General features: G+C 37.7%; 2 protein-coding genes across 5 annotated transcripts in view; both read right to left on the reverse strand.

Annotated features, from left to right (window-relative positions):
• SPDYA (speedy/RINGO cell cycle regulator family member A) overlaps positions 1–16,267 on the reverse strand; it is a 33,905-nt gene extending 17,638 nt beyond the window's left edge. The window contains exons 1-5 of one of the 4 annotated variants that reach the window (XM_080936908.1): positions 16,178–16,267; positions 12,567–12,606; positions 10,172–10,230; positions 7,010–7,095; positions 1,849–2,020 (exon numbers count right to left, since the gene is read on the reverse strand). In XM_080936908.1, the coding sequence (XP_080793034.1) occupies positions 1,849–2,020; positions 7,010–7,095; positions 10,172–10,230; positions 12,567–12,588 (339 nt within the window). In that variant the 5' untranslated portion in view covers positions 12,589–12,606; positions 16,178–16,267. Of the gene's footprint in view, positions 1–1,848; positions 2,021–7,009; positions 7,096–10,171; positions 10,231–12,356; positions 12,607–14,335; positions 14,400–14,773; positions 15,342–16,177 lie in introns of those variants that run through there. The other 3 variants (XM_080936907.1, XM_080936906.1, XM_080936905.1) reach the window with 3 other exon arrangements.
• Positions 16,268–21,860: 5,593 nt separating this feature from the next.
• PPP1CB (protein phosphatase 1 catalytic subunit beta) overlaps positions 21,861–26,600 on the reverse strand; it is a 28,157-nt gene continuing 23,417 nt past the window's right edge. The window contains exons 8-9 of the mRNA XM_080924440.1: positions 25,844–25,978; positions 21,861–23,632 (exon numbers count right to left, since the gene is read on the reverse strand). Coding sequence (XP_080780566.1) covers positions 23,528–23,632; positions 25,844–25,978 — 240 coding nt within the window. The 3' untranslated portion in view covers positions 21,861–23,527. The remainder of the gene's footprint in view (positions 23,633–25,843; positions 25,979–26,600) is intronic.

A 26,600-nucleotide genomic window follows, 5' to 3' on the forward strand; every position in this document is an offset into this window, starting at 1 on the left:
TTTAGGAGATTTATATACAGATTTTGTTGAATTACATGGAGAATTTCACCTGTGGGTTAGAATTAGTCACTGACTCCAAGTAGAGAGCAGTGATAATTGCCTCCTATGAACAGGGATTAATTAATAGAAGTCTGTGGCTCTAGGTAGAGAGCACAACAGATAGATATTATAAAAGGTATTAATTAATAGAAGTCTGGCTCCAGGTAAAGAGCATAACAGTTAGATGTTATATTAATGTCTACAGAATAACTCGTATTCTTGAACCCCATGGGAATTTTTGGGTTAATTTCCTGGCATGACAAATTAGAACAGGCCTAAAATAGGCTAATATAGTATTTGCTTAGTATTAGCAGTTCATTTGTTTTGCATAGTTTTTATTATCAAAATGAGTAGGACTATGAGGTTTTTTAAAATTTTATTCTATAACTTTTGTTATTTAAAATACTAATAAAATATTTGGTCTCATAAATAAAACTATCTTAATAAATACTATTGTTAAGGAAACCACTGAGCACTAGAAAACTGCTTCTTTAAAGTGACATCTTTCAGATACTTGGTCACTTTTTAGATATGCATACTCTTGATGGCCTGGGCAGTTTAATGGCTATTCTTTTTTTTTTAACTTCTTTTTTATTGGATATTTTATGTATTTACATTTTAAATGTTATTCCCCCCTCCCCCTTCCTCCTCCCCCTGCTTCTATGAAGATGCTCCCGCTCCCACCCACCCACTACCATCTCAACACTCTGACATTCCCCTACACTGGGGAAATTAGCCTTAAAAATATGGAACAAACACTTCACGAGTTTCCATATCATCCTTGTGCAGGGACCATGGGCCAAATACTTGAGGGGGACCAGACATAAAAAGAAGCAGAAAAACACAAACTATGATAAGGAGAAAAATCAATCAAACCAACCCAAAACATTGGAGGACATCAAAACATTTATAACTATTTTAACATAATAATTTATTTTTATTTTATGTTTGTTGGTGTTTTGCCTCCATGCATGTTTGTTTGAGGGTGTCATTAATCCTCTCTCTATCATTCCAATTTTAGTATATGTGCTGCTGAAGCGAACACAGGTGTTCTTAAAGTGAGGAAGATTTGAACCTCTTGATTTGCATGATTTTGTAGGGTTTTCTGGGTCAAGAGAGTAGCAGACCATCTTTAGAAGTCTCTGGCCGCTTACAGGAAGAAGGAATGCAAGGGTTACTGGGGAAATTCATAAGACCTTGACTTCCTGCAAAACAATATAGTCTTTGAAAAAAAGAGGTATGGATCTTAAGCGTATTTAAATTTATTTATATAACCATGCTGTTGGCGTCAATGGGGGAAACTTGAAAATTCATATACTTTAGTGGAAATTATTATTCAACTTTTATAATAATAAGATGCTTTAGTATGTTCACAAACCTTCTGCTAGGATACTGGTGACCTTTTAGATGGGGGAGGGGACATTACAATAAGAATAATATAGAAGTAGTCTGCTCTGAAAATAAATATTACAATTTTTAATAAATGTGATAAATTCAAACAGAAACAGAATATAAAGTTGTACTCCTAATAATGACCGAGACTAATGATCTCCATACATGTACAAAGAGAAAGGCAGACAGAGATCATTATAAACTAAGTAGGGAGGTCATAGTGGCCTAATATCCTTTCATCCTAAAACTGAAAGGGAGAAAATAGGACTGTGAGCTCCAAGGCAGGCTGGACTACTTGCAGGAATATATCCTCAAATAAAAAAGAAAAAAACAAAACTGAACCAAAAATAAATAAATAAGCCAAGGAAAATTAGGCAAACAAAGATAGATTATAAAAAAACAATTTTAAACACTTACCTCTTCACAGCATCGCCTGCTCACAATAGCCCTGTAGTCAATTCTGTTCCAGAGCTGGTCCCTTAACTTTAAGAAATTGGGGAACAATTTTCTCCAGTTTTTTCCTAAAGCCCATGGAAAAATTTCATACTTGGCTTCTTCTTCATCTTCTTCAACTGTATTAGCCAGATACCTAACAAAGTGGATCAACAACCAAAAAAAGAAATACGAAAGAATTATCAATACATAAAGGATACTCTTATCTAAAATACATAACAAAAGCAGTGATACAATGAATTGTATACCTTGTTGCCCCTTCTAGGTACTTCTGTAGTACTATAAATGAACTGTTCTGGGATGCAAGTAAGTTGCCTTAAGCCAATCTCTTTTGAGGATTTTCTGACTTTGTAGATGAATCTGTAAACAATGTTCAATCTGGACCTAATTAGCTCCTTCCCAAGACAAGACTTCTAGAGTATTTTTCTTACTACTCCAGGTTTTTTACTCTGGCTGAGGAGAACTGTTTATAGTCCTAGATGAATAACTGTAAGGCACTCTCTTATCTTCCTTTGGGCTATATTCAAATGGCTCCCTCATACACCTTAAGAAGTCAGTATTTTGCCAAATACTTGAGGAGGACCAGACATAAAAAGAAGCAGAAAAACACAAACCATGATAAGGAGAATAATCAATCAAACCAACCCAAAATTGATACATTGGAGGACATCAAAACATTTATAACTATTTTAATATAATAATTTATTCTTATTTTATGTTTGTTGGTATTTTGCCTGCATGCATGTTTGTTTGGGGGTGTCAGATCATCTGGAACTGGAATTACAGACAGATGTGAGCTGTCATGTAGGTACCAGAAATTGAACCCAGATCCTCTGGAAGAACAGCCAGTGCTCTTATCCCCAACCAACCCTTCAGCCCCTTACTCTATCTTATATGCTCAAAAAAGTAGATACTTGTAGTTGAATAAGAAACAAGAAATCACATGAAAATTAAATGATGGTACATCATAGATGAACTGCTCAAAAGCATTGACAAAAATCTTTAAGAGCAATCAGAAAAAAGAGACACATTGAGCTAGTGTGTTGGCACACATCTCTAATCCCAGTACTTAAGGAGTCCAGACAGAAGAACCATGAGTTCAAAGCTATCCTCAGCTATATAATAAGTTTGAGTCTAGCCTGAGCTACATGAGACCCTGCTTCACAAGACAAAAATGAAGCAAGATGTTAATGCAGGGATAAAGTTAATAATGGAACAGATTCCCAATCAGAAGCAATGCAGGCTCCATAGGCCACTTTTACAACAAAAAACATTCCAAACATACAAGAAAGCAAGACACCATGAGCAGAATAGAACCCAAAATCTAAACAGAATACAAAAATAACTGTGTATAGGCCAGAGAGATGGCGCCATGGTGAAGAGTGATTACTGCTCTTGTAGAGGACCTGGCTTCAGTTCCAGCATCTCATAATACCTCTGACTCCAGTTCCAGAGGATCTCACACCCTCTTCTGACCTTTCCAGGCACCTACCTGTAAATGGTGCACATAAACTCACACATATACACATTCACAAACCCAAACAAATAAAATAACTAATACATTTGTAAAAATAAGGTAATAAACATATTTGAAAAAATTTAAATAGTATACATAAAATGCATAACAAATATAATGAAGATCAAATTAGTAATGGAAGGTAAATTTAAAGAAATATCCAAAATGTAGCTCAGAGAAACAAATATTAAAAAAATGTAACATTGTGGTGGTTGCCACTGCATTGAGTACTATCAACTACCCATGTGAATCTCACTGCTTCTTTTGTATCCTCCATGCAAAAGGCCAGAAACAGACATCTTTGCCTGTGCCACATCCTGAGTGGTGTGGAGCTTATATATGGCTCCAAGTTTCCCACTGAAGATATCCAAGCACTGACATCAAACAATACAGTAGTTCAGGAACTCAGGCCATGGCTGTGAGATGCTTCATATATACTGCCACTGTGCCACGTACCTGGGAACCTTTACCTCCTCTCCCCAGAATCCTATGTCTAATCTCCTGTTCAGAGGAATGTGAAAATTCAGAGAAAAGGGCTAAGGCTCTACCTTCACTCCTTAAACCATGCCTTCCCTTCATGCCCTCAATGCCCACGGGCAAATACTGTACAAAGTTTTCTTTCTTGCTTGTTCTTTTTCTTTGTTTGTTAGACAAGCTCTCACTATGATGTCTTGGATATCTGGAACCTGCTGTGTAGATCAGGCTGGCCTCAAACTCAGAGACTGCTGCAGTCTCCTGAGGGCTGGTATTAAAGCATGTGGCTGTACATGTGGTGAGTGTGTGGAGGTGGGTTAAAACAGGTCTTTCTACAGAGCTCAAGCTAGCCTGGAATTCCCTATGTAGTCCAAGCTGGCCTTGATCTAGGATCATTATCATTCTACCTCAGCCTTCTGCATACTGAGAGTGTTCCGGGGTGGGCTACCATGCCCATGTATTTACCAGTGTAGATTCCTAGGTAGAAACACCTACACTCACTAAAATCTGTCGGTGTTTGGGCAAAATACCTCCAAACTGGGAGGATTTAAAGGATAGCAGCTAGAATTTTCTCCTAGGGCCCTTTGTTGAAAGATATCATCAAGTCAAGGAAGCTCATTTAATCTTAAGTAGAGTCTGACAATGTTTTTTAAAAGGCTTAAAGATAGCTAGAAAGGAAGGCGAAAGATCACAAGCATATTAGGCAAGTGTCCTACCACCGACTTAATTCCATTCCTCCTTTTACCTTTTATTTTAAGTCAAACTGGTTCTAGATTGCTTTGGCTGGATTTGAAGTCATTCAATAACTAAGTAAACTTCAGGATTCTGCTTAGATTTGCACTAAAGCTATTTTTGGCTTGTCTTTAATTCTCAGATGGAGAAAACTATAGAATAGTATGATATTGAATATGGATATAACACTGAAACTTACAAATGGCAAATAACAGAATTAAGGCTGAGTTTGGCTTGGGAATATCATACATGCATTTGCATCTCTGCTTTTTTTATTGCCCAGGCTGGCCTCAAATACATGATCTTCCCACCTCAGCTTCCTAAATGTTGGAAGTATAAGTGTATACTACAATACCTGGCCTCCTTACTGATTTTCCTGACCTTCAGAGTGCTTTATTATATATAAAGAAAAAGTGTTTTACTGTATATAAAACAGGAATAAGAAATGCATTTCATAAGAAGCCTAAAAAGGCTGGGCAGTGGTGGTGCTTTGACTTTAAGAACTCTGGAGGCAAAGGCAGGTGGATCTCTGTGGGTTTGAGGCCAGCCTGGACTTCAAGAGTTCTAGGACATCCAGGGTTACACACAGAGAAACAAAAAAGAAAACCCCAAGAAAAGTAAATATGTAAATATATAAGAAGTGGTGATTTACACATAATATTAAGCATTAGCTATTACTATTAAATTCTTCCAGTTTACCAATAATCACCAAATGTTAAATTCAGCTCATTTTTCCTATGTTCTGGAAAAAGTCTCTCTAATTAATCACAGATCAAGCTCTTCTGGTTTCTTATTCTGATTCTAAATTAAATAGATGTTAAAACTGACTCCTCAATGCTGACAGCCATTGTGATACTCCAATGTCTTTTTATTTATTCACTTTATGTGTTTGAGTGTCATGCCTACATGTGTATCTATCTGTGAACCATGTGTGTGCCTAGTGCCCACAAAGAACAGAAGTGCATCAGATTCCCTGGATCTGATGGTTGTGCTGGGAATTTAACCCCAGTCCTCTAGAAGAGCAGCCACCTTACTGAGCCAATCTCTCCAGCCCTCAATACTGCAATGCTTTCATATAGTCCCCCAATTTAACACTTAAATTATGTACATATATTCTAGTTGCATCATTGTGTCCAAGTATAGGATAGAAAAAGCATTCTTTGTCCTTTTTTGGTTCAGGAGGGGGAGTTGCTAGTAACTGAATCCAAGACTTCATGCACATAAGGGAAGCATTCTACTTTCTGGAGTACTATAACTTCCAAAATGTATTCTTAAGTTTAAGCTCTCCCCTTTAAAAAAAAAAAAAAAGAAAGAAAGAAAAAGAAAAAAGAAAGAAAAAAAGAAAGCAAACAGTGCTGAATGGTGGTGTACATATTTAATCCCAGCCAGGTCTACACAAAGAAACCCTGTTTTGGGAGGGGGGCAGTGCTGAGGAGTGTCCCAAGACCTTTGTGCATACTAGGCAAGAATTCCACCATTGAGTTTATCTCCAGCCCTGAAATTACATTTTTTCTAACTAAATTATGACCTATAAATTAAAAAAAACACATCATTAAAACAATTTAGCAGATAGAAAAGCTATCACTAATTAATGTGATATCAACAAAATATCTGAAAAATAAACAATATTCAGTGTCTGATGACACCATTAGTGAACACAAAAGTATCAAATATGTGTAACTCCTATCTATTTTTTCTACAAAGAATATACGCAAAACATTGTCCACAAAGGCTCACATTATAAAAGTATGATGATGGTTTTATTACAAACTAACTGGCAATTTAAAAGAGAATAGTCTAGTTTTAAAAAATAAATATACACATATGTGTATATATATGTTGCTGGATGTGGTGACACACACCATTAATCAGCACTCAGGAAGCAGAGGTAGGTATATATTTGTGAGTTCAAGGCCAGCCTGGACTACAGAGTGAGTTCCAGGACACCCAGGGCTACATTGTTTCAAAAACCAAAACAAAATAAAACACAGTGTGTGTGTGTGTGTGTGTGTGTGTGTGTGAGAGAGAGAGAGAGAGAGAGAGACAGAGAGAGAGAGAGAGAGACAGAGACAGAGACAGAGACAGAGACAGACAGTAAGAGAGAGAAAGTAAGAAAGAAAGAGAGAGAGAGAGAGAAAGTGTTGGGGAAAATTTATATGAGAGCACTGTAAAAAATGTAAAAAACACAGTGTAACCTGAAGTGGGAACAACAAATCTCTTGTCTGTAATGTAAGGCCAATGAAAAGAACACAAAATTATCTTATTAAAGTAAAAAAATACATAATTTCCATACACACTAAGGCCTATTAAAAATAGACATAAAAATTTAACGTTTCTGCTTTAAATTACAAATCACATGTTATAAATACACAATAAATTTCATTTAATAGAAAGCATACTTACAGAGCAATAAAAAAATTCATCCTGGTATGCTCATTTATAGTAAATTTAGCTCTCTTGAAATAAACAAAGGTCATAGCCAAAAGATACTACAAGGAAAAGTTAGAAATCTGTATTAATGGTTTGCTTTCCCTAATATAACTGCTATAAAATAGTTGACTTTAAACCTAAAGGCAATATTTATCTTTATACAATCACCAGAGTACTTAGTTTTTGGCCCCTTTAGTTAATCCACTTGAATAATGTGAGAAACGGTTACTGATAATTTATTATATTTTGCTAGGAGGATTTCTACATTTTATTATAGCTGGTGCATTTTAAAACTAAAACTCCATTTTCTTCTATCTTAAATGTCAAACTTATAAAGAAATTGAAATATTTCAATGAGTAGCCAAACGTCTTTTACCTAGATTCACCAATAGCTAATTTTAAAACTGTATAACAAAGCCCAATTTTCACTGAGACATCTTAAATGTCTTATTACAAAGACATACAATTAGCTTATTAGAACATATGCTAAGATCTAATGTTAAACAAGTTATAATATGAATTTTTTCTCTCTCTCATACTCGTTCACTATCTTGTAAAGGCATTATGCAACAAGATGATTCCAGGGGTTCCCTTCATTTCTGAGTAAAGAATTTTTGAAATAATGTAGTCAAGTATTCTGGGTTAGTTACTTTTCAAACACTGCCCCCTGCTGTACACCAACATTAAGACACTTAAACTGTATTGTTTACCACAACTCTAAACAAACTTGAATATTTGATTATATCATTAATGTTTATTTGAAAAGTGATAGTTTGTTTTAAAAGATTACATTCTGGAGATTTATTATAGTCTTACTCTTATTTCTATTTCTCTCTTTCTTTCTTTCTTTCTTTCTTTCTTTCTTTCTTTCTTTCTTTCTTTCTTTCTTTCTTTCTTTCTTTCTTTCTTTCTTTCTGTTATATGTCAGGCTACTACCCCGGTGTGATGATCAGAGAACAGTGGAAGTCTGTTCCATTCTCTCCTTCCCACCAAGTGAATCCTGGGATCAACTTAGTCATTGGGCTTGGTTGGCATTAGGCACCTTTACCTGGTACAGTTGTATGTGTCCCACCAGCATCAACTTATCGAATGTTTATGATAAAATGTTACTATGCCTCAGATTTACCTCAAAATAACTTACATTCCTGAGAAGAAACAAAAATAGTCATATTGATTTTTTTATACATTGATTAATTTTAAGAGCCACACAGAAGGTCTTTGTTTTTATTATATGTTGAGTGTGCTTTAATTTTTCTAAATTAGTTTCCAGAAGTTGCAGAGATTCCTCAGTCATTAATTAACAGCACTGTCTATTCTTCCAGAGGACACGCAATTTGATTCCCAGCTTCCACATGGTGGCTCATAACTGTGTATAAACACAGTTCTTGGGGATTTAATATTTTTTTTTTTTTTTTTTTTTTTTTTGGCTTTCAAAGGCACGAGGTATGCAAGTGATGCACAGGCATACATACAAGCTAAACAACCAAATACATAAAATTAAAGCTTTTTAAAATTTTCCAAAATATTTAACTTTTAAAAACTATTTTAGTTTTAAATTATGTGTGTGTGCATGTGAGTGTAGATGCCTGAGGAAGCCAGAAGTCATCAGCTGCCCTGGAGATGGAGGTATAGGCAGCTGTGAGTTGGTTGATATGCGTACTGGAAACTGAACTCAGGTCCTCTAGAAGAACAGAAAGTGCTCTTAATTACAAGCAAATTCTCCAGCCTCCCAAATTTAAACAAAATTAAGCATTTTTATCTTTGTCACATTTAAGTATGAAAAAAGAGCCTTCATTTTGACATTTAGTATGAAATCAAAAGCTAATCTTCTGAACATTCCTTTATTTTTTATTTATATTTTAACTGTTATTGGACTTAATATGACTACCCAGTCTAAATGGGTATCTACAAAAGCAAAATGACAACTATTCAGCTGATTCAAAAACATAGAAATAAATATTGAAATATGTCCACAAAAAGGTTTTATTATCACTATTCCTACTACATTAGACAGTTTATGGGATTCCGATATCTAACAAAACATGTTAAACTAATTTTAGCCTGTAAGATTACTAGGAGAAAGATGAAGCATGACCAGTCTCAATAAAAATAAAGTAGATGGGCATTTTGGCACATTCCTTTAATCCCATCCCTCTGGAGTCAGAGGCAGGTAAACATCTTTGAGTTTAACTCTACACAGGATATTTTAGGCCAGCCAGTGTTACACAGTTGAACCTGAGTAGGGGATAATGATACACATGGACCAAAATGCCACAATGAAACTCATTTCTTTGTATACTAACCAAAAAGAGAAAGATCCACTATTTTAAAAATACTTTAAATTATGTGTGTGTGTATATGCACACTCGAGTATGCACAAGAACTCACATGCTCTCTAGGAGCTGGAGTTAACAGGTAGTTGTAAGCGGCCAGATCTGGGTGCTGAGAAACTAATTTGAATTCTCTGGAAGAGCAACAAGTGCTTTTAATGTACTAATCTATTTTTTCCACCCCACAAGCCATTTTTTATAGAATAATTCTTAATTTTCATTTGTCTAGTGTTTCTCAAAAATATGTGACAGTTGTTATCTAGCAGTGAGGAAGCCAACAAGGAATAAGAGGTTATTTATACCATTATAAAGTATAGCAACAGCAACTTAATGCCTACCTATCAAAATAGTAATAAAACTGTATAAAAAGACAATTGGGCTCTTATGTCTGAATTACTTATAAAATATTTCAAACTTACAGAAGACTCCCTTGGTGGAGTGAGTCTCAAGAACTTTTTCTCCATACCAATTCTAGTCAAAATGTAATTCTAGCCAAAAATGTGCTGAATCTAGCTGAGCACAATATATGTCTGTTATCCTAGCTCTTAGGAGACTGAGGTAAGGTAAGGCTGGAATGAAAAGTATCCTTGCACTCCCCCCACAAAAGTATGGAATCTCTATTGATTCTTGTTTCCAAACAGATTTGATAAAATTAAGTGTAAGAATTCTTCTTTGGGGGACAGTGAGATGGCTCAGTGGTAAAGGCACAGGCTGTCAAGCCTGAAGATTGGAGTTCAGTTCCTTGGTCCCACATGGTGAAAGGAGAGAACTAACTCTGACTATGATTATACTATTCCCAGTTTACCTTGTCTGCAATTTTGCAGCAGCAGTCCATCCACAAGAAATCTTGAATTAAATCATCATCTATAATAAAAGATAACTATGAGTTATCTTCTTAAAAATGTTTCCTTTTGAAGAAATACTTTCTAACTTTAGACATTTTAAAGTAATGTTTAGAATTTAAACCAACATGGTTGCTAAGGTGTAGTTGTCAGTTTTTTTAGTATATTTATCATTGTGAGAACTATGCATTTCCCATCTGAGTCACTTTATTATGTATACACGCCTCTTTAAAGAAGAGTGACATAGTTTGTTTCCTGAGTATCCAGCAGGTTGTTAAGTACTCCAGCTCTTTGCTCTTTTGCAGTGTCAATTTTAAGAGGCAGAAATGGAACCTGGTGCAAGATAATTCATCTTCTAAGAAAAAATAACAGTACAGTTTTAAGGGTATTATTTTCTATTACTTTCTCCTTTTAAGGTCTAGGGGTTTTTTTGGGGGTGGGAGGATCCTTTCCTCCTATTTTCTCTCTAGTCTACTTATTATTCAAACAAAAATATAAACATGTATATATAAAGAACTTTAACTTTTACTTAGATTTATAATTAGCATTTAATTTTGAGAAAACTGATTAGGATAGAAAGATCAACAAAAAGAATAATATCTACCCCAGAGTGGTGGTGCAAGCCTTTAATCCCAGAACTTGGGAAGCAGAGGCAGGCAGATCTCTGTGAGTTCAAGGCTGATCTGGTCTACTCCAGGCCAGCCCGGGCTACATGGTAAGACCCTGTCTCAAAATAAAAGCAAAGAAAACACAACATAGAACAATAGCAACAAAACAAAAACAGCTCTTGTTTTGATTTGAAAGCATTAAAATAATTTCAAATTATGTTGAAAGCTATCAGAATATAAGAACCCCCCATTTTATTAAAAAGGCAAAAAGTTCTTTACATTAATTTTGCCTGTTATAAATTATGTCATTTTAATTAATATTTGGAAAATACTAGGAATAACTACTGATTTTCTCAGAATTAGTTTTGTTAATTCTGTTTCTATTTCACAAGTTAGCTAAAATGGTAGAATCAGGTGTTTTCTCAGGATTGTGAAGAGTATTCAAAAAGTTTGTGGATAAGAGCTGGAGATGATCAACAAAAAAGGAATTTGGCTTGCCTATGATGCCAGCATTTGGCAGGTCAAGGCAGGATTGGAAACCCAAGGTCATCCTTGGCCACATTAGGAGTTTAAGGCTAGCCTGACATAGGTAAGACCCTTTCTAAAACCAAGTGGGAGGAGTAAGGAAAGCTTGTGGGTAATAATTTTGTTTTATTCTTAATAATGAGAAATAGAAATGTTAACATTCTATATTCTGATGGGAAAAATCTTTGTAATTTGTTTATATTCCTTACATATTTTATGTCATCTGATAACTTTGATATTCTTCATTTGCTTACAAGCACATAGCCTTCTATAAACAAGGTCTGTGAGTTGTGTGGTATAATTATTTCTTATCAGGAAACATCACTGCTATCACTTATTCTAATGTCTACCTTGATGCCATGCCTGCAGCTGCAGGCTCCCTTCTTGTCTGATATAAATACCACAAAGACATCTCTATTTGTCTGCTAATAAATATATAAACAAAGTAGTCTTATGTAATGAAAATTCAATTTCAACTTCATTATATGAACATGTTAAGAAATGTTCTTACTTTTTAACAATATTCAAAAAATGAGTGGAACTTTCTAGGTTGGTCAACATTCCTATTTTGCTTTGTTTTAGCTATAAAAGTCTTAGAAAACACCTCCTGGCATAAACAAATTGGATTGGTACCTCATCTGAATCTCTATACTCTTTTAGGTCAAACAAAAATTCTTTCCTGAATTGCCCAAAATACACACTTGACCTTTAGATTTAAATAGCCTAAACAGATCGATTTAAAATTTTTCATCATAAAATGGCAAAAGAGGGCTGGCAAGATGGCTTGGTGGACAAAAGCACTTACACCAGGCTTGACAACCAAGTCCAATCCCTGGGATGTATATGATGGAAGGAGGGAACCTACTCATATCAAGCTGTCATCTGACCTTCACAAACATGGTGAATGTGTGCACTCCCCCACCCCGCACAAATAAATACACTGTAAAAAACTGACAAAATAGATTTACATTCTTATTTTTAAGAACACTAGACTAATAAAATGTTTTACACCTACCAAATAATTTAAAGAAAGCAGTCATTTCCTGACGCTGTATAATTAGACAAGGCCCTCTGGGCCGCTTAGATTTGTTATTATGTGCATTATTTTCAGATGCTTGCCAACTATCTTTAAGAATGGGACGCTTCAGACTAATAGGCTTTCTAGCTTGATGTGACCTATTTGAACCTGATTTTACATGAACAGTGACAGTAGGTGGTGTCTCACAACACATCTGATTATGCCGCATTTTAGCTTCCCAAGATTCCTATAAAAATAAAAATACAAAATTACTGATCACATTTATACATTTTTATATAAAAACTAGCTGGATACTATCAGAAGCAGTCATATAAAACGTTAGTTTTAACACTGATTCATATTAGAAATTGTTCTCATAGTGCACAGAAAGGCTATGCTTCCTCTGGGTAAATGGTATACTCTGTCTTGTTCCTTTTTGCTTTGGTTATTCTGGAACTCAAAATTAAGTCTGAAACTTATTTATTCCTTTTTGTGATCTTCCTTTTTCTTGGTACATTTTCCTTGATCACAAAGTTTCCATATTCCATAAGTAATTATTGGTGTTTTCTGAAAAGCTTTAGCAAATAAATGGCATATGTGCTTTGTAGGGTTTTTACAAATTGATGTTGTATGTAGGGGTGTTGCTGAGACAGGGTCTCAATATGTAGTTCTTGGATGGCCTGGAATTCATTAGGTAGACTAGGCTGGCCTCAAACTCTTAAGAGATCTTCATGCTTCTGCCTCCTGAATCTGGGTTTAAAGCTGTATACCACCATGCCCAGCTCTAGATTAATCTAATTTTTAAAGTTGTTACCACCCTGTTGGAATGGCTGACTATAAAAGTCTGAAATGAAATTTGTCATTTTTCAACAATGTAAATGGCCAAATTGTTTCTATAATAATAAGCAGTTGAGATATGAATAGACAAAGTGAGAAACAACTCTAAGATCCTAATGAGAACTTTTGAATCTATGACTCAATAGTGACCCAGGCAGCCACACTGCCCCTAGCATTCAAAGAGTTATGTACAGATTTTTCTCTCCTGACTCTTAAAAACTTCCCTGGAAGTGAGGTTATACCCAATATGAAAACTAGCTGGATACTATCAATACTGTTCAATCTGTATTTATTTTATGTGCATTGGTATTTTGCTTGCACATGTGTGTATGAGAATGTCAGATGTGCTGGAACTGGAGTGGCAGACAGTTGTGAGTACCACGTGGTTGCTGGGAATTAAACCTGGATCCCTGGAAAAGCAGCCAGTGTTCCTCATTGCTGAACCATCTCTCCAGCTGCCCCACAGTTTTACATTTTTAAAGCTGTACTAAAAAATACAAACCCATGAGGGCTGGAACTATAGCTACTTGTTTAGTTCACACAAGAGGTGGGCTCAATCCTCAGTGCTTAAAAAAAGAAGTTAATTTTGATATATCTAATTCAATAGATCTAACATATAATTTTAGCATCTGATATAAAAATATAATGTATTTTATATCCTAGATCACTTAAGTCTGATACATTTTTAATAGTTTATACACATCTCAATTTTGATGCTAATTACTAACTAGTTTGAAATATAATTCTATAAAAACAAAGTAGTGCTGGGCAGTGATGGCATATGCCTGTGATCCCAGAACTTGGGAAGCAGAGGCAGGCAGCTCTCTGTGAGTTCAAGGCCAGCCTGGTCTACAAACTGAGTTCTAGGACATCCAGGAATGCTATACAGAAAAGTACTATCTTGAAAAAAACTCACAAAAACAAAAAATTATATAAGAAAATATTTCCACTCCTTTCATTTTATATTTAAATTAAGTAAAAGTCGAACTTTTCTGCTGTACCCTCAATTTCAGGTATTTAATGGCCACATCTGGCCAGTGGCTACAGTATTAATCAATGTAGGGTAGATTATAAAGAATTAGGCAGAGAGCCTAGAAAAATGGCTCAACAGTAACCCAGGCTTGATTCTCAACACTCACTTCATAAGCATCCAATTCAGTTCCAGGGGATTCAATGCCTTCTCCTGCCTGGCCTTGGAAGGCAAAGGAATATAAGTGGGGTGTGTGTAACATGTGTAGAAAAGGAAGGAGGAAGATGGGAGGGAGGAGGGAGGGAGGGAGGGATAGAGGGAGGACACAAACTGCTCAGAGGATTGCTAGCCACAGAACCTGTATCACAGCTGTATCTTTAGTCTTATATCAGCCTGGACAACATATAGGAACTCTATCTCAAAACCAAACAAACAGAACCAACCAACACTCAAAATAGACAAAAGAAATTATAATTAGTTCTATAATTATTTTTTGTCTTTTGATTCCTTCATCTGTCTTTCTTCTCGGGAAAATAACAACAAAAAAACCAGTCATTAAGCGTCTCAAATGGAACGGGGCAGGGCTAGGTTCAGAGGTAGGACATACCAGAATTCAGAATACCGTAGTACATTTTCCAGGAGCTAAGTTTTACTCAATGATCGGTGACTTTCAAACAATGTTTTTATATTGAAGCTATATGTAAATGATTAAATGCAAACTTTGTGTATCAGATTATTTCATCTAAGACTTGAAAAAACAGGAAAAGGGAATGTCTCATGTAGAGATTCACTTAATAAGACTGGATCAAAGTTGTGCAGTTAAGAGCTTACGAAGAAAAAGTACAGCCTGTGTCAAATTCTACTTTGCGGTGTCTTTTAAATTTAGCTCTTTGTTTAGATGTATCAAGGAGTAAGAGTTCTCCTGTAAGAAGAAAAAAATAAAGAACAAATTAAGATGGGGCATTTCTGAAGAGAAAGAAGAGGAAATAAGAGAAGCTATGTAATTTTCTCCAAACAAGACACATTCTGTCCTAAAGGGAAGCTGCATAAGACTCATGAAGTAAACAAAACAAGGCTCAGAAAAACAAACAACTCTCAAGATTCATCAGCCCCCTCCCCAAGGTTCTAAAGCCCAAGGACCGCTGAGCACGGGCAGCTTTCCCAGTCATCCCCCGGGCTCGGTGGTCTTTTCAGTGACTCTTCTGTCAGTAAGCCCACACCCATACCCCTGTAAGCAACCCCAGTAAACTTGGCCTTCACCAAACTGGACTTGGGTGGAATTCCTACTTTGGTCATAGGATGAGCAATACTGGTTTGCACCTCTCAAGGAAAAAGCCTCACAGCTTAAGGTAAAGATCCTTCAATTTACTTGCATGCATTCTACCCAACATTTGAAAAATAAATCATAGCAAAATTCATAAAGACGATGTCTGGGTTTGTGAGGTTTAAGGTCCTTGTTTGTTTTGTTTTGTAAATACACCTGAATTTTGTATGCATCTGAAGAAAGTTCTCTCTGCTGACGACAGGATTATAAAATAGAAACAGTTTTTCTGTATGAAAATCAACAGCCAATCCCTACCTACGGGGACAAGTAGGCACAAGTACTTTGGGAGAAACGGGCTAAGGGTGTCGCGACGAGACAGCAGCTCAGAACTCAATACCCAGGCGCGACTTGGGGCGGGGGCCTGGGACGCGGGATAAAGCGGCAGGACCCATGTCCCCTCAGCCCCCTGAAGAGGCAGAGCCTCGGTCCCCGCCTGCACCCCGCGCCACCTGCCGGGGCCCCAGTGGCGGTGTCCGCAGCCTGCCGGGGTCCCTCCTCTTTCCCCGCGCCGCCAGCTCCTGTCCCCGCCCGCGTCCCGGCCCTTGGAGCTGGTCCAGGCCGCGAGACCGCGGGGCTGAGGCGTCCCCGCCTCCTCAGGCAGGACAGTGGGAGCGAGCGGAGGGCACAGGCGCCGCCGACACTCGGGACTCGCAGTCAGGCCCGGCCGTTCCGTGCGGGCGAAGGTACCTGTGCCGGCCGGCGAAGAGCGAGCGGCCGGCAGCCTCCACCTCAGATCTACCTCAGGCGGTTGCGCGCTGGTCGCTTGCGGACGGTCGCAACATCCGCCTACCAGCCTTCAGCTGCGGGCCGGGAGCGCGCGGCCGCTGGAGCCAATCAGAGCACCGGAACGTCCGGGGGCGGGGCCCGCGCCACCGCCCCGCCCAGTCCCGCCCGCGCGCTGACCTGGGCGCCTCTGCCTTCTGCCGTTATTCCGCTCCAGCTTGGCCCTCCTTGCTGCGCTGTGTGGAGCGTGGGGGAGCCCCGGACAGGACGAGGACACGGGGCTGCCCTGTAGGCCGAGTCTCGCACCTGGGTGCTCCTGAGAGAATGCTGGGGTTCCCGAAAACAGCGTGTGCACAAGTGTGTAAGAGGAGTTAGAGCCCCCCTACGCAAGCCCAAAAGGTGTGAATAAAGTGACCTTTAGTGAGAGGGTAACGTTCCCCGTTCACAGCCCTAAATGCTCCTTTTGTGGTCTCATGCTTTCCTGAGACGCCTGGGATACATATCGCAGTTGCTTAATCAGTGCTTGCCAGTTCCACATCCCTCTAACGCAGAATCTGCTTTTGTTTTTCTGTTGACAATACCAAATCCGTTTTTCCATGCTGTTAGTCTTTCATGTTTTACTGACTGCATACTCCAGAAAAGGTCCGTGTTTAAATCATTCTGGTGGTTGATGCCGCTTCTGTGGCCTTCTGTTACGGTAATTATAGCATTCAAGAGAGATTCAGCCTTGCCAGTTTGCGGTACTTCCCAGCAATTTGTTCCTCGGTCAGCAACTATGTTCATCGAACGCATCTCATATTTACACTAAAAATCGCTTACAAGGGGCATTCTGAGAACTATTTTTTCTTGGGGGAGGGAGGCTTTTGAGATTTGTTTTTTGTTTTATCCATCGCCCTTAAATGAATAAATGTGTCAAACTCTTTAGGTGGCTGTTCCATGCTTCTGGCTTTCCCTGAGGATCCTTCCCTGGGGTCACCCCTCCCTCCCAGATGTCAGGGATTCTTTTTTAAAAAGATTTATTTATTTCATGTATGTGGGTACACTGTTGCTATCTTCAGACACACCAGAAGAGGGCATCAGATCCTATTACAGGTGGTTGTGAGTCATCATGAGGTTGCTGGAAATTGAACTCAGGACTTCTGGAAGAACGGTCAGTGCTCTAACCACTGAGCCATCTCTCCAGCCCGGTGTCATATATGTATTATATATTAGTATAAATTCTTGAAATTTATACTAATTTCCAGCTATTAGTATAAAGTGTGATTTTCCAGCACATGAACAGCACTATGTTGTAAAATAAAGATACAGAAATAACTAAAAGACACATGAGCCCTTTCCTTGAGATGTAAAGTGTGCACGGCACACACACACACACACACACTTTTGGCTTATAAGGTTACAACCAGCAAGGCCTTCAGGAATGTTCTCACTCCTGTTCCTTTTTGGTTTAAAACTACTTTTGTGTACAGTATGAACACACTATAGAGTTTGAGTTCTGGTTTGATGTTAGCATTACTTTTTTTTTTTACTGGCAGTGTAATTGAGGACAGCTGATGTGACCTTCGTATGTCTTAGCATAAACACAAATGTGTCATCCTGGGACAAATCTCATATTGTGGGTTAATTAGTAGTGGACAGATACACAGAAAGCATCCTTTGATTCTTTGACACTTGAGACTCTGATGACTTGGTATTTAAACAAGTCTTTAGAGGCTGGAGAGATGGCATGGGTGTGAAGGGACTGAGGTAGCAGAATAAGCTCCATTTTGCTTTTAAGACTCCGTTCTAAGTTAACTTGCCCACCCTTGCAGTCTGAGAAACATCATGAACTGTCCCTTGCTAATTAGACACAGCAGCTGCAGCCAGCTGATAATAACAGTGGGCTAAGAAAACATGCCTTTCCCAGGTCAAAAAAACGCTCCCTTTTGATGTTTGCCCCTCCTTATGGTTTAATGAGGTGCTGTAAGCCAATTAGCTTAAAGGCCAACATTCCTTTACCCTGTCATTTCACCTCAAGGCTTGGAAACCCTTGCTTGTGGTTTCAGGGACAGTCTCCTCTCCTGATGCTTCAGGAAGGTTTGTGTCCCAAGCTTGAATTCAAGAATGTCATGTGTTTGTGTTGGAGTTGTGGTTCCTGATGGTCTCTCTTCCAGAGGATCCAGGTTCAATACCCAGCACGAATAGCAGTGCACATCTCTTGGTAATTCCAGTCCCAGGGAATTCAACACCCTCTTCTTAACTGTAGTCACACACCGGTGGTACACACACATGAAAGTAAACTCTCCTTTTGGTTGCTTGAGACAGCTTTTCTCTGTGTAGCTTTAGTTGCCCTGGAACTGCCCCAGGCTGGCCTTGAACTCTGAATTAAGAGATCTGCCTGCCTCTGCCTCCTGAATAGTGGGACTAAGGTTCAAGCCACCACCTCCCTGCTCTTCTCCCTCTTCTTAACCTTCCCATTGTTCAACCACTGAACCATGCCTTTGGTATTCCCCTTCTGAGAATTGAAACTGCCTACAACCTGTCCATTTCTTGCACAGTCTGAAATAGAAGCAGTTTGTTCTCACTGTACTTGAAGAACTGCATCCACAATCACAATCTTTCAGACTATATACTTTTTTGTTTTCCTTTAAAAATATTTTATGTATATGGCTACTCTGTCTTCACACACACCAGAAAAGGTAGTCTGATCTCATTACATATGGTTGTGAGAATCATGTGAGTGCTGGGAATTGAACTTGGGACCCATGGAAAAGCAGTCTATACTCTTTTAACTACTGAGACATCCTCCAGCCTTTACTTGTTTTATTAAATATGTCTAAAACATTTCCACTTAAAAAAATTAAAACCTAACTTATAATATGCTCTTCACCATTTAAGGCCCAGCTTCAGTTAAGGCGCCTGACTTGCTTGCTGTATGCAGGGACTGGAACAGGACCACAGGAGTGTTGTCTTTTGAAGCCCAGCATGGTACTTTTCAAAGCCTTGTCTCACCCTCAGATCTCTGGAATCCTTACAGCAGTTTTCTGCAGTCCTCATTTAGGCAATTAGGTTCTTAAAATAAAGCTACTTTTGTTTTCATATACAATTTTACATGAAGAAAATCATATGTATCTTTAAACGTATATACAAAGAACATATATAATTGTGTAGACTGCAACAATTGCAAGAATGGAAATAGACATCAGCCATCAAACAATTCTAAAGGTTCGTGTGTGTGCAGGTGCCACTGGAAGTAAGAGGAGAGCATGCAAGCCCAGGAACTGGACTAACTGGTGGTTGCGAGGTGCCTGGAATGGGTTCTGGGAACCAGACTTGAGCCTTCTGCAAGAGCATTAAGTGTTCTTTACCCACTGAGCCATCTCCCTACCCCACATTCCAAACTTATATCCAAGGAACAAATCACCAATACTGTTTAGATTCTACATGCTCCCTTTCCTTCGACAATTGCACCCCCTATTCCTAATAGGTGAGGGGATCACATTCATGAATACTCATCTCTCCCCACCCCGGCCCCCATTACTGGGAGACACAAGCTGTGCAAAATTCTTCTTAGTGCAATTTTTTTAATTGAAACCAAGCATTCAGCTTGGTCATTTAACACAAAAATAACATGGAAACCTGCTTTTCTGTACAGTCTCCTCCACAGCACCATTTTGTTCCTTTTGCTGCCCTTTCTCCATATTTTCTCGAACCCATGACACAATCATTGTTTTGCAAATGAGGCAACAATCTCTTCTGCTTTCAAGTCGTTTAAAATACTCACACCTATTGGACAAATGTGTAAAAATACACCATTATATAAGTATACCAGTTTCTCAAAAATATGTGAAGTGGTTCACTAAAAGAATGACGTTAAGACAGAAATCAAGAAAGTATCTGGGGATGTTTGACTTTGAACATATACATTTCCCACTGTGCCTGTAATGAGTTAGCTGCAGAATATTTACTAACCTGAACACTTGGACTTCTTAGTGCCGGTACACAGGCCTGCCCCTTGAAGAGTGTGATACCCACAGCCAGAAGCCATCAAGCCACACTCCATTGTGGCTTTCAGGAAGAGCTGTGTAGCAGCTAACAACTAACTTACGGTGTAAGCATGACTTGGTTACTATCTGCACTGTCACCTAGGCTGCCTCAGACCTCTAAATGCTGAGACTGCAAGTGTCATTACATCTCAGTAAGAGTTTTTTAAGCCTGGGCTGGAGTTAAGAACAATTACTCTTGCAGAGGATCCATCCAGGCTGTATCCACAACTCTCATGATGGCCTACAACCATCCATAAATCTAATTCCAGGAAATCCAACACCTTCTTTTGTTTTCTACAGCCACCAGGCACCCATATGCTACACACATACACACAGGCAAAAACACTCATACACATTAAATAAATAAAATGAGTAAATCTTAAAAAACAAAACTTTCTGAAGCAGCAAGTAGCTTAATTTGGCATGCTAAGTAGTTTAAGAAGTTCTACGACAGATAGTTTCTGGGACATTCTTGGAAGCTACCAGTTATCAGAGGGTTATATACTAACGTGGCTGGGTTTTGTTTTTTAAAGATTTAATTTATTGTATTTATGTAATTACATTGTCACTGTCTTCAGACACACCAGAAGAGGGCATCAGGTCCCATTACAGATGGTTGTGAGCCATCATGTGGTTGCTGGGAATTGAACTCAGGACCTCTGGAAGAGCCAGTGCTCTTAACCGCTGAGTCATCTCTCTAGCCCCTGAACATAGCTGTTTTTAACCCAACAGGGGTCACATCTACAGTGTCAGCTAAGGCAAGAGACTAAGAGCTGGAAACTAACCAGGACTTGACTCTGGCTCTAAACCAACAAAAACAGTAATAACCACTCCAAAAAAACCCCTCATTTTATTTGCTCAATACTTAATAAAAAAATCCTTTAAACATTTTATTATTATGTATATGAGGATTTTTGCCTATATGTATGTATATACCCATCATGTGTGTCATGTATGTGCCTGGTGCCCACAGAGGGTATAAAACAGCAGACCCCCTTGGCCTGGTCATATAGACAGCCTTGTGAGTGCTGGGAATTGAACCCAAATTCTCCGCAATTGCTTGTGGCTTTACATCTAGTCAACAGATGCTGTAATGTGTAGACTAGGCTTCAATTCAAAGATCCACCTGTCTGCCTAACCGTCATGGGGTTAAAGGTAGTCAGTATCTTTGTTTCTTTGTGACTTCGTCAGCAAACTGGTGTAATTAATAATCTGTGTGATCATTCTTAGGAGCACATGCTGTACTGAGGACCTATGTATGAGAAGCTGTAAAGTAGTTTTTAACAACCAATACTAATTTGCTTACTTCTCCCCCTTAGTTTTAATTTGAATGAATATTTATAAAAGAACAGTTTAAGATACAGATTAGTGTAGATTAACTAATATTGAGACTAAGGCTTATTTTCTTGAGCGACCTTAGGCATTGATTACTCAGAGATAACATCTAAAATCCTATTAGCAATTGTTTGATTTATACTCCAGTATGAAAGTTATCAAGTCGCATTAAACAAAATGTGTGAGCTAATGAAACATGGCTATATTTCAGGAACACCTTCAGTCTATGTCAATTTGTGCTTATTAAAACAAAACAACACAGAATAATCACTCAGACTTTGTATCAATTAGACAACTTTTACTAAATGAGAAAACTACATTTAAAATGTGCTTTAAACAAAATGGAATTAGAAAAAAAAGACATATGCATTTTAAAGAACTTTTTGCACTGTGCTGAAAATCAAATGTTTCTTGCAGTAATGTAATGTGCCAATCCATAAAATGTTAACAGAGTTCTCAATTTAACATTTTCAAAGTCAATATAAGGTTTCACATCTATGGTAACACATAAGAAGGGCATTATATAAACATTATGTCCATCCCTACGAGGCTTACAAATTTGACAATGTTCAATAAAAGACTTGAGACTCTTATCCAATGAGTGTCACATCCAAAGAATTACAAATTTGTGTGTTCTTAAGTCCAGCGTCTAAAATCTTTGTTGACTTTGCTACTCCTTGACATTTGTTAATGCTAACCCTTAAAAAAAGAGAACAAGGAAAGAAAAGCTGCAATAAACTCTTGATCATGTACAGAAATTATTGCTACTATACTTCACTACAAAGCATGTCTATGCACATCATGACCTTTGATTATGAAAACGCAGAGTAAAAATCTTTAGTGACATAGCCTTACAGTCAAAAACAACATTCACATGGCAGTTATTAGACAGTGAAGCACCCAGAACTCAGATGACAAATGTCCCACTGACCAGCGTTCATTTAAATACATCCTTCACATAGAGAGGGAGGAAGCGAGCCAGCCAGCTTTCCAAGGCTTGTCAAAAAGGATTCTCATGTTCTGTGGATCTGAAAACAAACAACAAACAAACAACAAAAGCCCCAAAAACCAAAACCAATGCAGGTGAGGGCAATACCAGAAAGGTAAGCATGCCAAAAGGTGTTTCGTGCGAATTAAAACCTAAAGCCAAGGTACCACATAATCACATTACCAACTAGTTTTGGATAATACTATATGAGCCTTATCTTAAATGAAATGCTACTGCACAATAGAGAGAGCATCAATAAATTAAAGATTAGAGTGCACAAATCCAAATCAGTGGCAATTTTGTAAAAAGCAAAATACTCATTATCAGCTGCAAACTTTGCCCAGTCAAACGGTTTGATTAAGAATCACTGGATCAGATGGCTTGTCTAAAGTTCCTTTTTATTATAAGGAGGCGTAAGTTTCTTAGTGAGATCCAACAGTTACTTGAGCAGATAAGTGAAGGAAACAACAGTTGGTGAATGTCTTGAAAGCGCTTCCCATTCTCATTTCTTAAAATGGTTAGGGAAAAACAGGAAAAGTAGATGCCATTATACTAGCAAAACAAACAAAACAAAACAAGCCCAAAATAATGAAACAACCAAGCAACACTAAAACCACATTACACAGATGGATCTTCATGCTTTCATCTGGGTAACTAACACAGCTAGTTTAACTGGGATGCTTTTCAACTTTAAAAACTGTGATATGAGAAGATAGAATTTTAATGGATACTTTTGAATTTGGATTTACCTTTGTTGAATATTATAACAGAGTATACTTATTACAATACAGTGTAGCACATCTTTCTATTAGAAAAAAATTTAAGATCCTTTACCCGTCTCCTTAAGTTAAAGGTGTGACATCATAAAGGGTGTCGAATGGCTGGATGGTTTTACAGTGCACACTTATATATTATGAAGTATGTCCTTAACAAATCTGATGGTTTCTCTTTCCAGAATTCCTGTCTTCACCTTTTCTTCGGTGGATTAGCTGTTCGAGGCGGAGTGACGGGACGTCCAGAGTTCAGCCCACCATACTGGTACTTAGCTTTCTTTTCAGATGGTTTCAATATCTTGAAATAAACAAACAAACAATTTACTAACAATATTATTCTTTCAATAAATACCATCTCTTAGATTCAAGTGTAAGTTTGGCAGAGCAATTCTATGAGTGCTCAACAGGAAGTGCCTGGGCTTGGTCTCCAGCATGGCCCTCCCCAAAGGGAGAACACTTAACTTTTGCTTTAGATTTTAGAAACACAAGGTTACATAATACAGCCTCAGTAACTGCTGAGTTCTTAAGTTTAAGTTTAAAACTTCTCTCTACTAGTGATACATTGTTGGTATAGTCAGGCCAACCTCAAACTTGTGCCTCACCATTTTGAGTGTTGAGATTACAGGGATAAGGCACTGCATAGTTCATATACAGGTAGATCTTAGTTTAAATTTGTATGGTATTGTTCATAAAATAATCATCCCCCCCCCCAAAAAAAAAAAAAAAACTCTATGTAGCCATAGCTGTCCTGAAACCCACTCTATAAACTCAGAGGTCTGTCTTCCTCTGCTTCCAACTGCTGGGATCAAAGGTATGCACCACCATGGCCCACTCCATACAATCAAGTTCAAAGTGTACAGTTTTTAGTATGTTTATTCACTCACTTAGCATGCTATATGTTTACAATAATTATCTGATTTTAGTAGTTTTTGTCCAACCCCGTAAACTCTTTGTTCTTAGTCAAGTCACATTCTGGTTAGCAATCACCTACTTTTCTCTTTACAGACTTGCCTATTCTACATTATTTCATGTAACTGATGTCAATTATTAGCATCATTAATATTATTAGCAAATAACTGATCTATGTGAATAGATTCTTCCACTCAAGATTTCAAAACTCTTTCATGCTGTCAGAATCTGTAATGATTTTTATTGCTAAAATGTTCTATTGCACGGATGGATAGCACATTTTACTTATTCATTCTTCAGCTGGGCCTTGGGGTTGTTTCCACTTTTAGCTATTATAAATAACGTTATATAAGTCTTTGTGTGGACCAAATTGTGCTCAATCATCTAATAACACAATGTTTAACCTTTGAATTAACTGTGAAACTGTTTCAAAGAAGCTGCAGTCATCTGCTCTAACATCATCAGTACTAAGTTTATCACGCCTTGCATCCTTTTGTTTCTTAAAGACAGGGTCTCACTATGTCATCTGGTTAGCAAACTTGCTACATAGTCCAGGTTAGCCTTGAACTTAAGGATAACCACCGGGCTCAGTTTCCTGAGTAATGGGATTAAAGATATATGCAACTATGTCATGCATAAACATTTGTTACTTTTTATTACACTCATTATAGTGGGCACAAATATTACTTGTTAAAAAATAATTTATTTTTAACTTTATATGCATTGATATTTTGCCTGCATTTATGTCTGTATGAGGGTGTTAGATCCTTGGGAACTGGAGTTACAACTGTTAGCTGCCATGTGGGTGTTGGGAATTGAACATAGGTCTGCTGAAAGAGCAGACAGTGGTTTTAGCTGCTAAGCCATCTCCCTAGCCCCTAGATAGTATTTCTTAAAACTACTCTATATACTAGAATGTCCAGTAAAAAAAAAAAAAAAAAAAAAAAAACATAAATCCAACTCCTCTATGACAACTACTGAAGGTCAAGGCCTGGTTAAAGCCCTTAATATATAATGGAGATACCAACCGTATGACATTCAACTGTAGCTGATGTAGTTTAGTACAAAAGGGAAAGAACTATGGAAACCTTGCTGACAGTTGTACACACTAGCAGTCTGCAACCAATTAGTTCATCTGCTGGACTGAACTAATTATATATATATATATATATATATATATATATATATATATATATATATATATATACACACACACACACACATACACACACACTCATGTATATACATACATACATATATATATATACACATATATTTTTTTAGAGTGAAATTATTCAGAAAAGCGTTTCTAGATTGGAGATATTTGGACATTTCTGACCTCTAAACATCATATATATGTATTTTTTGGTTTTGGAGGGGTGTTTCTCTGTATAGCCCTGGCTGTCCTGGAACTCACTCTGTAGACCCGGCTGAACTCATAGAGATCTGCCTGCCTCTTCCAAGTGCTGGGAAGTTCAAAGTCAGCCTAGTCTATATTGGAGATCCTGTCTCAAAGAAAGAGGATAAGGGAAAGAAGGGAAGACAGACAGACAGACAGACAGACAGACAGACAGACAGACAGACGTGTGCCGTGTCTTACCTGGAATGAGCACATCAAGGTCTCATCCACACTCATCATACCACCAGCATTGTCAAACTCGCCACAATAATTTGGGGCAGAAAATAAAGTTACCAGTTGTCGCTTAGCAAAAAATTCATATCCATCTTCCACCACCTGTCAAAGAGATAATAAATAAAAGCACACATTAGTGGGTCATTTGAACCATATATGCTAATGCAGGTTAATGAAGCAAAGGCCAGACAACAACAAAGCCTCTTTCTCTGGATCAGGTGTCAAGATTCTGACCTTATTCCCAAATATGATAAGAAAAAAAAAATGAATCTTCCATTTGTACACACTCCCACATATACACATGTAACTTTTTAAACCTACAAAACCAAACCAACAACAAAAAAAGAGGCTGTGAAGACACAGCTCAGCAGTTAAGAGCACTTGCTGCTCTGTCAGAAGGACTTGAATTCAGTTCTCACTCATGATAGCTCACAACCATCTGAAACTCTAGGTTCCAGGGGATCTGACATGCTCATCTGACTTCTGTAGGCACTAGGCCCACACATACATGCAAACAAAGCATTTACACACAGAAAATAAAATACACACTTTAAAAACAAAAAGAAGACAAATATATTTTCAGTCAATGTATTATAAACCAACTATAATTTAAAGATCATGAACACTTTTGAAAACAGTGGACACCCTTTTTACAGTATCAATGTTTTTTAAAAGCTCAAATAATTAACAATTATTAACCAGCTTATAACTGCATTCACCTCTG

Source organism: Micromys minutus, assembly GCF_963924665.1.
Source record: "Micromys minutus genome assembly, chromosome: 1".
Taxonomy (NCBI): Eukaryota; Metazoa; Chordata; class Mammalia; order Rodentia; family Muridae; genus Micromys; species Micromys minutus.